Consider the following 16,762-nt stretch of genomic DNA (forward strand, 5'->3'; position numbering starts at 1 on the left):
ATAAGACTAAAATAATTAAAATCATAAAATTACTGTTGATTAACCAAACAGGGACATTTGTTTATGTTAGTCAAGTGCATTCAATTACAGCAATCAACATGTGAGATGACAATAATCTACACAAGGTGTAATGTGTTAAAATACTGAAATTTAGCTACTTGGTCTTAAAACTGTTGTAAAAAATTAATTAGCAATATGTCTACCAATACATGAAATACTAGATTTTTTTTACATCCTTGAAAAACTGAGATTTCTATGTAAATACTAGAAAAATGTATAAAAAAAGAGTATGTACCATTGAGGTGAACTGAGTGGTAACAGAAATCTCATCAAAAACAACCCTGTTGTAAAAATTTCCCCGCCACGAAAACCTTTAACTCTTCCCCACAAAAAAGAAAGCCTTCATCCTAAACCAAAGAAGCCTCAGCCTTAAAAAATCATGATATCTAATTTGGTCGCCAAGTATCTGCCAAACTATCATCCTCCCTGTTCTCCTCTTTCATCACACCTACTTCCGTTAGAACCTCCTCCCACCTTCAGCTCCTCAGAAATATGGATAGATCCTTTAAATTTTTTATCTTGTTTAGCGGGAAGCTTTTCTAATCGAGGTGGTTGCTTGGTGAGCAAAAAGCTTCCCACCAAATTAGATAACCAATTTAAAAGACCTATCCATATTTCTGAGGAGTTGAAGGTGGGAGGAGGTTCTAACGGAAGTAGGTATGATGAAAGAGAACAGGGAGGATGACAGTTTGGCAGATACTTGGCGGGCAAACTAGATATGACTTTTTAAGGCTGAATGTTTTTTGGTTTATGATGGCTTTCTTTTTTGTAGGGAAGAGCTAAAGATTTTCTTGGTGGGGAAATTTTTACAACAGGGTTGTTTTTGCTGAGATATCACATCTTTTTGCATTGATATTACTTTGCCTGTATTTTTAGAATTGAGAATTTCAAGTTATAAATATTCAATTGAAACAATGTTGTTTTGTGTTTTTAAGGAATAATAATGGGAAGCTTAATTTTACATCATGTTATTTACTGACCAGTAAGATTCTATGTTCGTTTGGTGAGAATTGGGACGTTTAATTTTTTTTGCAATCCTTGTATCCTCTCTGTTGCAAAGAAAACTGCTTGGATAATAAAATAGTACTATATTTTAAATTATTGTTTTCAAGTATTTTACAAGTTCGCAATAAATTCTATTATAGCTTTATTTGATGGATTATTCAACATTTTCATGAAGTTCTTTTTTTAATGTTTTACAACTTACGGGCTATATCAATCTAGCTTTTATTTAATGACTTCTTTTCTTAATTTGCGGATAATTTGACGTTTTATGGGATAATTTTAATTGTTGGGTGATTTATCTTTCTTTTGATGGAACTCTTTGTCTTGTTTAATATCTAGTTTTGTTTATAAAAGTTCTTTAAAAAGACAAAATAACGTATGATGACCAAGCCAAAAAAGAACAAGTCTTTAAATATTTTAAATTTGAATGAGTCAGAAGATATCTGCAACTGTACTCTACTTCAAATCACGGATATCACAAATTTGCCACAGCGACTGCATATACGCGTGAACTTAGCTCATTTCAAAAGTCTTGCTTAAATTAATTGCAGAAATGTTGTCTGTTAACCAATTACTGCAAAACACTGATATCCACACACATATTTCATATATGTCAATTCATAATGTGTTATGTTAGTGAAAAATGCATTAATTCAGAAAGTAAGCAAACCAATAAATAAGTGCTATTTTTCGCTTTCAATTCTAAAATTAGATGCATCATGTGTGTACAGCTACATATAATGTGTCACGCAAAATATTTTCATGGTTTAACCCCAGTTTCGCCGACATTTAAAATTTCTTCCCCCTTAAATATATCAAAACTGGAAGAAAAGAAATTTCGTATCGGTGAAACTAGGGGGGGGGGGGGGGGGGGGGGGACTGTATCCTAATCTTATTCATTAATGTTTCTCTGCTTAAATATAAACTACATAGAATCTTAAAACAGAAAGTCCAGTGAGCTAAGTCCGTGCAAATTTGTGATATCCGCGATTTAACGTCTGGTTGCAACTGTTGGATCTGTTTTATTAGTCTTGATTAAATTGCATCATCCAAAGACAACTTTTGAATAATTGTTAGATCTTATATCTGTTCTAGCCTTGCAATTGCAGTCAGAGACAACAAACCCTATAAGCTTAGATTAAGTACATATGAATTTAGGGGAAATTAGTGATTTTCAAACTTTAATTACTCTGGCCCATGATGTCCCTGGGGTTTAAATTTTTGTATATGTCCTCAATGGCCCCCCAAGAATATGTATACAAAAAATCATTACCATAGCTCCCCGGGGAGCTGCTTGCAGAACCCCGGGAAGGTACAATTTGTGAGGTAAAAACAAGGGGGGGGGGGCTCAAGGGGCACATCAGTAGGGCACAAGGAATAAGTGTGCGAAATTTCGCCTTGATTCCTTTTTTGTCTGGGCTGTAGCCCTGTCAAAGAAAGCGAAAACATTTTTGTACAGCGATTTTATAACTTAACATCCTCCTCCCCCTGATGGTCCAGGAGATTGTATTTTGCTTTATGTCATCAGGGGCCACTAGAGATTGAGTGTACCAAAAATTAACTCCGGTGGTCTTCATGGGGCTGAGATACAGAGGAGTGAAAAACCCAGAAAACCCCAACTTGTTCTGTCGTGTAAACTGTTCTTGGTCGCTTTTATTTTCTTTCGTCTTTGGCGGTGAATTTGCTTTTGTTGGCTGCTGAAGTTTGGCTTTCTTGGCGGCAGGACGCTCCTACGTCCCGTGATAGTTTATACTATGTATAGACTGTGATGAGCATTTTTATTTCTTTAATATGGATGCCTCACTTGCCAAATCCATTAACTCCATAAAACAAAAAGTACAGAAAAGCTATGAAGATGGAGTTATCTGTAGGAGTAAATAGGACCTCTTGTTACATTTTAATAATGGATAGTTCTATGCTCCACTGGGCTCTTCTAACACGCCCTTTCATTTGGCAAATTAGGTCAAATTCACCCTTTATACATGTGTTATGCACACATTAACTCTTAAGTTATGGATAATGCCGTTACAGTGAGCGCTGTAATTGAATCAGCCACTTTAATGAATCAATTCCTCAAAAACTAAGCAAAATCTAGTTTTTAAATTAAAAAGTTGCTTAATATTTGAATCAAACTTGCCACTCAAAATGAATCAAGGATATGATACTGACCATTTCCTGCAAACGTGATGCATTTGCTCAGTCTTTTTTTCTTGGGCTTCATTTGGTAATTCTTTTTTTTTTTTTTTGTAAGTAGTGAAATAAAGGGTAAAGGTAGAGTGTTGCGCACTTTTTGTAATGATTTTCTCAGGAAAAGTCCAACAAAACTAGTGATGAAGAGAGAAATGGACTTCTGTGCTCTCGGCTTTCTCATCGTTTGTGTTAGCATTGAAGCAATGAGGTACCAATGCCAATGACTAAGGGTAGGTTTATGACATAAAAAAAAGAATGTCCAAATTATTACCTAGTTTTAACAATTAATAAGATGTATATTTTTCGAACAACATAAGTTAAAATCTGAATTTTGTAATTGCTTTTTCATTCTGTTTTGCGATAAAATTCTTTAAATGATCAGCAAATTGATGTTTTGAGTGAGTAGTATACTTCTAATGATATCTTGTTTGATTAAAAATTTAAGTTGTCTTAAATTGTATTTAGAATTCCACGTTAAAAAAAAAAGATAAGCACGCACACACAATTTTGCTTAATTGAATCAAAATTGTTTTAAACAAACATGATTTATAGAAGCTGCCCAAAGGTACAAAAATTCATTTACTCTTACATCCCGTTAATCTTCACATTGCTATGACTTCATGTCTTATAGAATTGTATTGATAATGACCTTCTTTTTTTTTGTACAGTGCTTCAAACACACTAGATCCTATACTTTTTTGAAATTCCTACATATTTTTCTACGAAACTCCTATATTTTTTTCCTTTTAAACTCCTATACATTTTTTCCCCACCTTACGTCACTCTCTTACTGCCCTATCAAAGTTCCTCTACTGCTTCTAGAGGGCACATAAAACTAGTTGATGGCATTGGAATGTTTTGGTAGCCATCACAACTAATTGCATTAAAAATAAGTAACAAGTATTTAGGTACAGTAAAAGCTTACTAAGCCAAATCTCTATTCAGATGATTGTAAAAAAAAAAGTAAATGGCTATTTTATTAAAATTCGTGATAAGTTTAAGTGAGATTAAAATTAAATTTTTACTGTTATTAAATAAATACTAATCAACAGATTTTTTAATATTTTACAAAGAAAATAAATTATAAAATTTATTTTCCCTATATCATGAGTTTAATCTTTATTAGTCTTTGACAATATCTGACTTACAGGTATATTGTATGGCTTCAGTAGGGGGATTACTTTTTAGTGTAGAATATTACCATCAAAAATTATTATTTTTTAATTTTTATGTATTGCAAGTTAATGTGGTTGTCTATTCAAGAAATGTGCCTTGCATTTTTTTTAAACTCATTAAGGTGTTTCCAATACCCATTCGACAGGGTTGGCAATGTTTTGGACACTACGGTAAAAACCCTGGTTTTTACCGTTGTGTCCAAAAGTGTCCAAAACTAGGTTTTTAGAAAAATTGTATTTTGTGAAAAAACATTAAAAACAGAATAAAATGTATTAAAGTAATGCTTTAAATTGAACATTTATTCAATAAGAACATTCAACTTATTTGTGCAGCTGATTTTAATCTAGTTACCTAGAAGTTGAATTCTTGATTTCAATTTCTATGCATGAGTCTATTTTATTTTTTATTTATTATTTTTTTGATAATAGTAACCAAATTTCCCCATGTTTATGCATGCGTGCAAATGAAAGCAAGATTGGCAAAGTTTTTACCATCCTGTTCAAAACCCTTGTGTCTGAAAGTGTCCTTTTTTAGAGAAACTATATTTTGTGAGAAAATATCAAAAACAGAACAAAACTATTTTTTGGACTATTTAATACATTTATTCAATGTGGATATTCAAGTATAAATAAATATATATATATATATCTAGTATATAACTTATTTATGCAGCTGATTTTAATCTAGTTACGTAGAAATTACATTCTTCATTAAAAATTTCAATTTGTATGCAGAAGGTTTTTTTTTCATTAACCAAATTTTCCGACATTTATGCATGTGTTCAAAATATAGTTCAATAATTGACTTAAATGCAATAAATTACAAATTTTTATAGTTACAGAATGTATTATATTAAAAATATGAACTAAAAAAAGAACAGCACAAGAGTTTTATAATTAAGTGTTTAATCATCAATTTCTTGTTCTTTAATCTATGATTACAAAAGTAATTTTCATTAAGACATTTTGTAAAAATTATTTGCAAAAACCATTAAAAAAATTAAGCTTTTTTTTAACCTCAATATTTACTGCACATTCAATAACATTCCTTTGAATTATAAAAGGAACTGAAATTAGTTGTCTTGGTAGTGTTGTGTGTATTTCTTTTCATAACTCTACCAACTGTTACATAAGGAAGTTTTTATGTACTAGTTACTGGCATTTTTTTAAGTAAAATATTTTTTAAATGAACATTTGGAGAAAAATATTATCAAATACTCATTAATTAAGCCTCATTAATATCTATATTTATGCATTATGAATATTGCATTAAAACAAATTGATTAGATTACCCCCTTTAGCTTTAGCAGTTTTGGACAGTTTCAGACGGTAAAAACCACCTGTCCTGTCCTAAACCAGTTTTGGACAGTCCCAACCCTGCCATTCGATCAACCTTGCAGTTGCAAAGCTTTTTCAAAGTTTTCATGTAAAGACATCATTCTCTTTTGTGAGAAAAAAAAGAAATTTTGTGCAAAAAACAAGTGATTTATCATGGCTAATATGTTTCCTTATACAGATGAGCTGGGATTAACTCATCAAAAAGTAAATCATGTATTTTTAACAAAGTTGATTTAAAAAAAATCTCAACTCTTGTTTGGCCTATTTGGAGAGATCACCCATTTAAAAAATCTACAAGTTCTGTGCATCTTTCTTATCACAACTTGCTTTGTGTTAATGTTTCTTTCTTAGGTTAGAAAAAATTGGTTTATTCCTTATTTCTTTTTACTTTCTTCTATATCTAATATATAGAAAGTATTGGTTTCGTGCAAATTTTCGAATTTCAATGGATTCAAACATTTTGAGGTGTGCTGAGTCCATTTTGACAATTTTTGGAAGATGTCTGTCTGTCTCCATATGTGTGTGACCAGTTTTTTGTGGCCACTCTACAGCAAAAACTACTGCATGAAATCAAACAAAATTTGGTGCACATATGTGCCCCTATGTGAATTTGTGCCCATTGGTTTTTGGCGCGAATTCCTCCAAGGGGGGTGGAGCAATGGGACATTTCTTGTATTATGCGTGTCTACTGTTCCCTAGGAAGTAACTGGCGGAATCAAACAAAATATGGTCCATATGTTGCACCTAACAAGTACAAGTGCTGATTCAATTTTTGTGTCAATAGCTCAAACAGGGGTTGACGGTTGAGCTATAAAACCTTTTGTCGTTAATAGTGACTGCTGTATCTCAAGAAATAATGAACGGAATCAAACAAATTTATCGACAAGTAGCCCTTAGAGGGTATAAGTGGGGTCATTCCATGTCAATTCAACCAAAAAATTGGCATTTTGACACCCACCGACAAGGATTTTGATAAAACTTGGTGAGTTTAGTCCTTTAATGTAGAAAAGTATCCATATCAATTTTTTCTCCCCAATCTGGTTTAGTTTTCATTTTACAGCCAGTCGAAATTATGAATGTTTAGTATTTTCCAAACTATGACGATTCTGCTCGTTGACTGAAAATAATTTGTATTTCATTTACTTTACAGCCAATTTTTATGAAAATTTACAGTAATATTAATGAAAGTATGAGGATTTCAGAAAAAAATATTAAAAAAATCTAAGTAATATTTTAAAAGTAGAAAAAATTATTTTCATAATTTTTTTTTTCTAAAAGTACGAATTACGTTCAAGTCAATATCAACCAAAGGGAATATGATAATCAAAAAAATTCTTTTTTCCTGATGATCTTAGATGTGTGTTCAGGCATTAAAAAAAATAAAATGAATGGCTTTTTCAGTTCATTATATTTTTAGCTTAAAAATGTTTTTATTTTTTTTTTTAATTTATTTATTTTCTCACACTATTATCAAAAATGAATGTATTTAAAAATATAAATATCTCAATAATTTGCACATGAAATACTCTTTTAATTTTTATTTTAATCACAAAAATGCTATTTTACAAATTTCATTACATAGTACACTAATGCAGCCAGAAATACCTTCCGGAGGGGGTTTTTGGACCAAAAACCCCTACTGAAAGGGTTTTTTGGATCAGTAATACCTTCTGGAGGGGTTTTTTGATCAACAATACCTTCTGAAGGGGATTTCTTGGTCAAAAATATCCTTTGAAAGGGGATTTTTTTCATCAAAACAGTCCTTTCATATGCATAAGCTATTGTATTAGTATATGCATACGTATGTTAAAACCAATGCCTTGGGGAGGGGGAGTCGCCCTCCCCCCCTTTTGCTGTGTCACTGACATAGTAGCCTCAAGTTCAAAAGTTTTCTCTTCTCATCTTTCTTCCAGCCTGTGGAATGTTCTCCTACTTCAAAAGTGAAACACAAATCCTTCTTCATCTATACACGTTTCCCAACCAGTGGTTTGCGAACCCCTAGGGGTTCATGGAAGCTGAAGGGTAGAAAGGGGATTCTCAAAAATACTATTGTAATGGCGGAAGTTTATAATTCATGTGCTGTTTACTCATCATTTATTCATTTCTCTTGCAAGGCGCGGGTTCCATAGAGTGCTGAAGAAGTTACACTTATGGATACAAGGTATATGAAGCTGAAAGCATATAAATACTTTTGTTTTCTCAGTAGCTTTTGATAGGAAAATTCTATTAACCTTAAGGGAAACAGTACATAGAGCATATGCGAACGCCTGCTTCACTATTAGTGGGACAAGGAGTTGCTGTGTTTGTTAGCAACAATTTCTTATGAGCTTTTAATGATGAAAATTAGAAGGAATGATTGGCAACCCAAAAATACATCAGGGATGGGAAAAAATATTTTTACTTAAGAAAAATTTTCTGGACGAAGTCTGCTACAATGTGAATTACACAGTAAAAAAAAAGAAGGAATAAACTGGCAACTTGCTTTGTGGTGTATGTAAAAAAGGAGTGTATGAAATTTGTTCAGATGGAGTCTCTCTTAACTAGCGGGCATACAAATAGGTTTGTTGATAAAAAATACCCTTTTTTAAATTATTAAAGCAGTTCTATTGTTTTTCAAAAGTAATAGAAAATTCTTAAGCACTCAAACTCGAAATTGCAGTCAAATGATAATTATGCGCCATATATTCCTACCAAACAGCTAGACTCATAGTCCTGTACAAGAAGTTATAAATTTAAAGACTGTTCTAGTTTTATTGCCAGAAAAAGGATCATATTGTTAAACTGAGAGTTTCTAAAGGGGGGTTTTCTAAAACTATTCCTTAAATGCCATCTGATTCAATGTTGCAAATAAATATACTGTTGAGTCAGAAAAAACTTTTTTTTTTAAATTTGATATCCCCCTATGATCAATGTTTCAAGAAGCAAATTAAGTACTGAACATAAAGTAAGACTGAAACTGTCAGATATTTGAGTCAAACTTTGCGATACTTTAACTCCACAACTATTGCAGTAAGTTGCATTTAGATGTTCTGTGTGCTTAGAGCTGCTTATGTTTACCTGTTTTAGTAAGAAAAATGGAAGATAAGTGTAGTGTGGAGAGTTGATATTAACTCATTGTCACAAATTTAGTCAGGGAGCACACAAGTTGTAAAAAATGTTAATGATTTGTCTGAAGATGAACAAATTTTCCTAAAGATACAAACTGAATCAGAACAAGAATTCAAACTATTTTTCTGCATCACAAAATATTTCTGAAAAAGCTAGAATTTCTGCAAAAGGTAATAAAATATTAATCATCATACTACATAAAGAAGTTGGAAAAACATTTAAGTTGAATCAATATTCCAGAGAAAAAGTAAATAAAAAAAATCTTGTAAATAATAGGAATAACAGGCTGATTTGATAGATGCTGAATGTTTAACAAAATAATACATTAAAAATTGTGTTTGTAGGTTCTTTATTCTAAAAAAAAATACAGCTACGTAAACAAATTGGGTAATGAAATTTTTTTTTTGAGCAATCACGATTGCTTATTGTTCTCACTTGACCGTTTTTGGCGTCCGTGCCTTTTTCAGCTTGGACCAGGCCTGCAGCACCACCGTCCACCGGCGGCGGCGCGGCTGGTCCTGAGCACTGTCCCCCGAAATCCACTTTTGCTGGGCGGTGGCGTCCATGTCCCACACACACGAACGCCTACACACACACACACGAACGCCTACACAGACACACGAACGCCTACACAGACACACGAACGCCTACACAGACACACGAACGCCTACACACACACATGAACGGCTACACGCACACACATGAACGGCTACACAGACACACGAACGCCTACACAGACACACGAACGCCTACACAGACACACACGAACGCCTACACACACACGAACGCCTACACACACACACGAACGCCTACACACACACACGAACGCCTACACAGACACAAACACGAACGCCTACACAGACACACACACGAACGCCTACACAGACACACACACGAACACCTACACGCACACACGAACACCTACACGCACACGCACGTACACAACACTCACTCACATACATACATACACTTACGCACCCACACACATGTGCCTACACAAACACACACGCTCGTGATTGTGAAATTCATTTGAATTCAAGATGCCAAAAATTCAAATTATTATTTTTTAAATATTTTGTTTTAAATATATACATACATAAAAAGAAATGGAATAGCCATTAATTTTATTTTTTTTAAATGGCAAAACACACTTTTAAGATTCTCCCAAAGGCATTGGTTTTAACATATATGCATATTCTAATACAGTAGTTTCTGCATATGAAAGGACTGTTTTGATGAAAAAATCCGCTTTCAGAAGATATTTTTGATCAAGAAATCCCCTTCGGAAGGTATTGTTAATCAAAAAACCCTTTTCAGAAAGTATTTTTGATCCAAAAAACCTCTTCCAGTAAGTATTTTTGGTCCAAAAACCCCCTCCAGAAGGTATTTCTGACTGCACTAATGTAATGAATTTTATAAAAAATAGCATTTTTGTGATTAAAATAAAAATTAAGAGTATTTTATGTGCAAATCATTAATATATTTATATTTTTAAATATATTCATTTTTTGATAATAGTGTGGGAAAATAAAATATAATAAAATAAACAATGAAGCAGATATATTTTTAAGCTAAAAATATAAAGAACTGAAAAAGCCATTGATTTTATTTTTTTTAATGGCAGAACAAACATCTAAGATCATGAGGAAAAAAATAATTTTTTTGATTATCCTTTTCCCTTTGGTTGATATTGACTTTAACGTATTTCATAATTTCACGGAAAAAGATTATGAAAATAATTTTTTTCTATTTTTAAAATATTACTCAGAATTTTTTTATATTTTTTTCTGAAATCTTCATATTTTCATTAATATTACTGTAAATTTTCATAAAAAATGGCTGAAAAATAAATGAAATACAAATTATTTTCAATCAACGAGCAGAATCATCATAGTTTGGAAAATACGAAAAATTCAAAATTTTTACTGGCTGTAAAATGAAAACTAAAGCAGATTGAGAAGAAAAAATTGATGTGGATATTTTTGTACATTAAAGGACTAAACTCACCAAGTTTCATCAAAATCCGAGTCGGTTGGTGTCATTTCTTGGTTGAATTGACGTGGAATGACCCAAGGCTGATTCTATTTTGGCGTCAGTAGCTGGGTAAGGGGGTGGCGCAATCATTCTTTTTTTACATTGTGAGTGCTGTATCTGAAGAAGTACAAGTAATGCTATGTTCTGTATGAAATTTGGAATAAATGTGAATCCATATGTAAACAGGCATTGGTTCAATTTTGGCGCCAATGCTCCATGGAGGGCTGATTTTTTTTTTTTATGAATAAAAATAGCTTTATAAATGCAACAATAAGAAAGATAAATTGTAATACTGTCGTCTGCATTTTTGGCATGATTTTAATTGTTAGAAAATGACCAAAAAATCGCGATGATTTAAACTTTTTAACTGTTTCCATCTTGTGTTATGTGTTTAACAAAAAAAATGTTTCTAATTATTTTAAGCAAGGCTTTGAAAATAATTTTCAATTTTCATTCCTTGCTTTGCTTTTGAGATAAATAGAGAATTGAGATGGTTGTCAAGTTTTGGCATGTGTAATTTTGTTTTTGTTAGGAATATAGCTTCCTCGTCAAGCATGGGGAGGGATTAGAATTATAAGAAAGATATAGAAGAAAGTTTCATAATGGCCACAACATACTAGTTTTTTTTTTTTTTTTAATAAAGTGGTATAGCACTTTGTATCTTGCATATTATGTAATTTAACTTAAATTTTATTATAGCATATGAAGATCACAAAACTGGTCCTACTATCCAATCTTGTACCAAAGAACAACCAGCTTCTAAAGATCGTGTATGCAGGTTTGAAGTCCCTAAAGGTACTGATAACATATGCTCTCCTGAGATGAAGTATGGCTTTGAAGCTGGCAAACCCTGTGTTCTCATTAAATTAAACCGGGTTAGTATCACACATTGTTGAATAAAATGAAAAAAAAAGAAAAAACTGTAATGGTCTGACAAATATTTATTGATAGAAAATAAGGAAAAATCTGCCTAATTTTTTGAAGTCAAACAAAACCTAGAGCAGCCAACTCTTATTGTGGGACATTCAGGACATTTTCACTTTAATGATAACTCTCCCACTTCTGTTTATTTCTCTTAATTTTTTGGTATTTTTTAAAAATTTCTCCTTTTTAAAAAAATTGGCTTAATGTTTTAATATTTCAGTAGTGAAAAATTTTTGGAAATCAATCTTATTGCTTTGATTTTTGACTATGAGAGTTGTGATATCCTCCACCGATTATTGCATTACTCAAAATTCTTATCTCCAGGGTATCTGGGCACCTGGAAATTTACAGAGAATCATGGAAATTCATGGATTTCAACCATGATCGATTTTGGTCCTAAAAAAGTCATAACAGACCTGCCAACTTTTTCACGGGAGACTTGTTTTTTCAGATTTTTTCCAGTTTTATGTTTAAGTAGATTTCTCTCTTTTTTTTCTTCAGATTTTTATTTTATCACATTTTTTGAGATTTTTGTGTAAAAGGAAATTGGTTTTTCTAATCCTGATTGAAAGACCCTGTCGTTGAATCTCAATCTTTCCAAGACCCGATGGCACCACTGTTCTCTACAGTATATCGTAGGTATGTTGGGAAGACACTTCCCACGTACAGACATGACACTAATGACATTAATATAAATTTCATATTGTCCTTCTTGAAATTTACTGCTGTAGAAAACTCTTTGGCGACTTTTTCTCAACTTTATTTTACAACTACTATTTCATATTTTTTCCAACTTATTAACATAATTAAAATTGTAGCTAGGTAAAAAGGTACCGTAAGTCTTTTAAGCTAATGACACCAATATAAATTGTATAAGTTTTTTTTCTTTTTTTGAATAAATTAATGTTTGATAAAGCTTCTGTCATTTGAGTGCTATTTTACAAGGAACTTTTTAGAACTCTAACTTGTTATTAAATTAGTGTATTTTGAACTACAAATGCTTGATAAAACCATTTTTTCCCTTAAATAAGCTTGTTTAAAACCTCCCGTTTTCTCCCTTGAAACTTTGAGCAAATCTCATGTTTTTTCATTTCATAAGGTTGACAGGTCTGTCATAATTTTTAGCAAAAGATGCAGGTTTGCCAACTGCACCTCATTTCACAGAATTGCTACTCAAAAATTGTGAAACTCCTTAATTTTGCAAAAAAACTTATTTTTCTTTTCATTTCCTGCTAAAATTTAACAAGCACTTTTGAGCAATTGCCCAAATGCTTATCTAAAGTTTGCAGGAAATGTCGACCATCAGACTTCTTTCATCAAAACAGGCATTTTTTTTTTTGTAATAATGTTCATAGTCTTAAAACTTTTAACTAATATCAAAACTTATAACAATAATTCAAGGTTTTTTCTGTTTTTATCATATTTTATATTATTGCTAAAAGGGCAGATATGTTTATCAATTTGGCATTTTAAAATTTTCCACCGCCAGACCCTGAAGTTTTCCTAATTTTTTTTCTTTTTATTTTGACACAAAAGATTTTTGTGCCAAACGCAACTTTATACATTCTAAAATTATTTTTAACTGCTACAGACCAGTGAAGCCTTGAGAGCAAACCCAACAAAAAGAAGATAAAAATTTGTAAAACTACCTTGAGTCAGATATGCTTCTTTTCATTATTTTTTAATTTACTCAAAAGGTCTGATGATTGTGTCGGTAATTATTAATACTATTTTAATATTTTGTTTCATACAGCTGATTATCTCAATATTTTTGTTTCTGTGTTTGGAGTTGTGTATAAATATTTTTTTAATTTTTACTTTCGATTACTATTAACAGGGGTCTGTCCAGGATTTTTCACAGGGTCCGTTTTTTGTGAAAAATCAAATAATTTTGTGAAAAATGAATTAATTTTGTGAAAAATCAAAAAATTTCGCAAAAAAAAAAAAAATTTTTTTGTTAAAACGAAGTTTTAGAATTTAGAGATGGCACAAACTGCATCAATTAAATTTAAAGTTGAGTGTTTTCTTCTTCTATGACGAGAAAATCATTCTGGATTTTTTTTCTGATATTTGGCGGGGGGGGGGGGGGGGGGCATCGCACTTTCAAGTATCAATATTTATCTACCATTCTGCATTATGTTAAATTATACTAGATATATTTCTGTACAGTATTTAAAATAATTGTAACAAAAATATAAATAAATAAAACAAAATTCAGAATAGGGTTCAGCATTCAACTTTTTGACCCAAGACACTCTTAAAAAGCACGAAATTTCGTTTCTAACTTATAAATTCCGTGATTTTAACAAAAATAAGAAGATATTTCAATTGTTTACCTTTTAACAAAGAGTAATAATCGTCAAAAATTCGAAAAATCGGATTCCCATAGCGGATGCAAAGAGATCGCAATTCTCAAAGTGAAGGCATCAAAAGTATAAAAACGGCTTGTAAAAGAAATATTTTTGATAAAATTATTTTAAAATTGCATTTTAGAATCCTATGATAACATATCATTAATATCTGTGAACACAGTTGACCCCCCAAAAAAATAATAATAAAATAAAATAAACCATCTATTCAGCATTTTAATTTTTGACTCATAACAGAAAATGGAATTTTGCTTTAAAAACTTAATGAGAGTTCTAACAGAAATAAAAAAGAGACTTTTCATTTATTTGAATCCAAATAAAGCGAAGTTAGCTTGAAAAAAGAACAAAATATGATTCTCATATCGGATGTTAAAAGATTGCATTTTTCAAAATGTAGACATCTAAAGAAAAAAAAACGGTAATTAAAAGAGTTTACTTAAAGTTAATCATCCTTGTTAGCATCGAAAAATCAAAACCCATATAATTTTCTCCCAAAATAACAATTGAACATCGCACCGCACCGTAAAAACGCAAATATTGACAAGCCGACAAAATGATGAGAATATTTTCTAATCTCATTATAAAGGTTCAACGCCAGACGCTAAGTGGTGATAGTTTTGAAGTTGGTAACCCTATCTGAAGCGATCATATTTTTTCCTCACCCTTACTATCCCTTTGCAGTTCTAAGTTCATTTTGCAGATATATATTATTATTGTTTATTAAATCATGAGCGGAGAAAAGTGCTAACCAATGCCTTTTCAGAAAAGTTTACAACAACACCGCTGTTAATTAGCTAAAACAAACAACCATTATATTTATTTGGCAGTAGCAATTATTTATCGCTTGCAGGAGCATCGGAGCATCGCAAGAGTGCCGATTTTTTCTTTTTTTTTTTTTTTTTTTCAAAATTAGCCGATTTTGTATAAGCTGATCCCTCTATTTTGACTTAAAAAAAGTCCCAAAAATTATCGGTTTATACACAGAAATATGCGTTATATTGCTTTCAGATTTGCTCTTTCAATAAACAATTTGTGACAGATCCGATCTTGTTTATCAGAATTTTGTGAAGGGTCCGTTTTGTTTGATCGGGATTTTGTGAAAGGTCCGTTTTGTTTGATCGGGATTTTGTGAAAGGTCCGTTTTGGTTGATCGGATTTTTGTGAAGGGTCCGTTAACGGACCCAAATATCCTCTGGCCAGACCCCTGATTAATTAAACTTTTTTAGAAAGCTGTTAAATAAAATATGTTTATTCTCATTAAAACCTTAATTAGGAAATGTTCAATTGAATTTATCTAATCATTTTGAGTGCGAGTTTTTAAATGTCACAAGTTAAATGTTTAACCAGACAAAATTTAAATTAAAAAAAGCTTAGTCTTCAAGTATTTTGAATGTTAACCTTGCTGTTTTCTTTCTTGTTTTCTGATATAAAAATCTACTGTTTTTCCTCATATTTTTCAAACTAAAATCTACTGCTTGCCACAATTGTAAAATCAGGGAAATTTTTGGAGCTAAATCAGGGAATATCAGGGAGCTTTTTTTTTTCCAGGATTTTGTTACCACCATGCATTTGCTTGCAAGTACATTCAAGCCAATAGTAAAAATTAACATTAAGTTTCACCGCAGTTTTTCTTAAATTTATTAAAATTTTCGAAAATAATATTGGTCTAAAATGTTAATTAAGATTCATTCAGATGGTGATTAAATATGAAAATCATAAATTTTTACTATCAGATTTTTTAAAAGTTTAGAAATGTTGCAAATTACTCAATTTTGAGAATATTTTATTTGTATGTAGCTTTTCCTAAAATTTTGACAGTTATATCATTTTAATTATCAAACTTTAGTTGACTTGTTAACATAAGAATAAAATGCCAAAAAAAAAAAATTCTTTTGCGAATTGGCTAGCTGTTGCCTACTATGTACACAGAAAGTACTGTCCCTGTCTTTTCTGTTCCTTTTCCAATTACAGTAGTCTTGAAAATCTGAGGTAATTGTCTTCAAAAATAATATCACTGAAATATCAACAAAAAATTTCACTTGCTTTCATTTACCTCTAAATGAATTTTGAATTTTTTCTTCAGTGTCTGTGTAGGTATTTATGTGTGCAAATTTGAATGCAACCAAGCATGCATTTTGACAGTGCCTGAATCCATTTCGATAAGTTTTGTCATTATGTCTATATCTGTGCTAGTATATGTCGCATAACACAAAAACGGTTAGTCGTAAAAGTTTTAAAATTTCGTACATATGATTCGTATAATATAGATAGGTTGTGAATCTTCTAATTTTAGTCCAATCAAGTATTCTAAAAGGCAAGTTACGTTCTTTGTGGTTAATCAATGTCAAGTTATTATTTCCAAATCATCTCTTAATCCATATTTAATAGTCTAGGAATATTTTGTGTCACTTAAGGAGTGTTGTTGCAACCAACCTCTCAATGCAATTTTATTATTTACTGCGTCATTAAATTTGCTAGACGGTCGTAAAAGATATCTCGTCTCAGATTTTAATGAAAATATATATATATATATATATTTTGAAATAAAAAATGTAACCA

General features: G+C 31.4%; 1 protein-coding gene across 1 annotated transcript in view; it reads left to right on the forward strand.

Annotated features, from left to right (window-relative positions):
- LOC129225155 (sodium/potassium-transporting ATPase subunit beta-like) overlaps positions 1 to 16,762 on the forward strand; it is a 34,729-nt gene that overhangs the window by 10,511 nt on the left and 7,456 nt on the right. The window contains exon 4 of the mRNA XM_054859715.1: positions 11,610 to 11,785. Within this exon, the coding sequence (XP_054715690.1) occupies positions 11,610 to 11,785 (176 nt within the window). The remainder of the gene's footprint in view (positions 1 to 11,609; positions 11,786 to 16,762) is intronic.

This window comes from Uloborus diversus, chromosome 6 (assembly GCF_026930045.1).
Source record: "Uloborus diversus isolate 005 chromosome 6, Udiv.v.3.1, whole genome shotgun sequence".
Lineage (NCBI taxonomy): Eukaryota > Metazoa > Arthropoda > Arachnida > Araneae > Uloboridae > Uloborus > Uloborus diversus.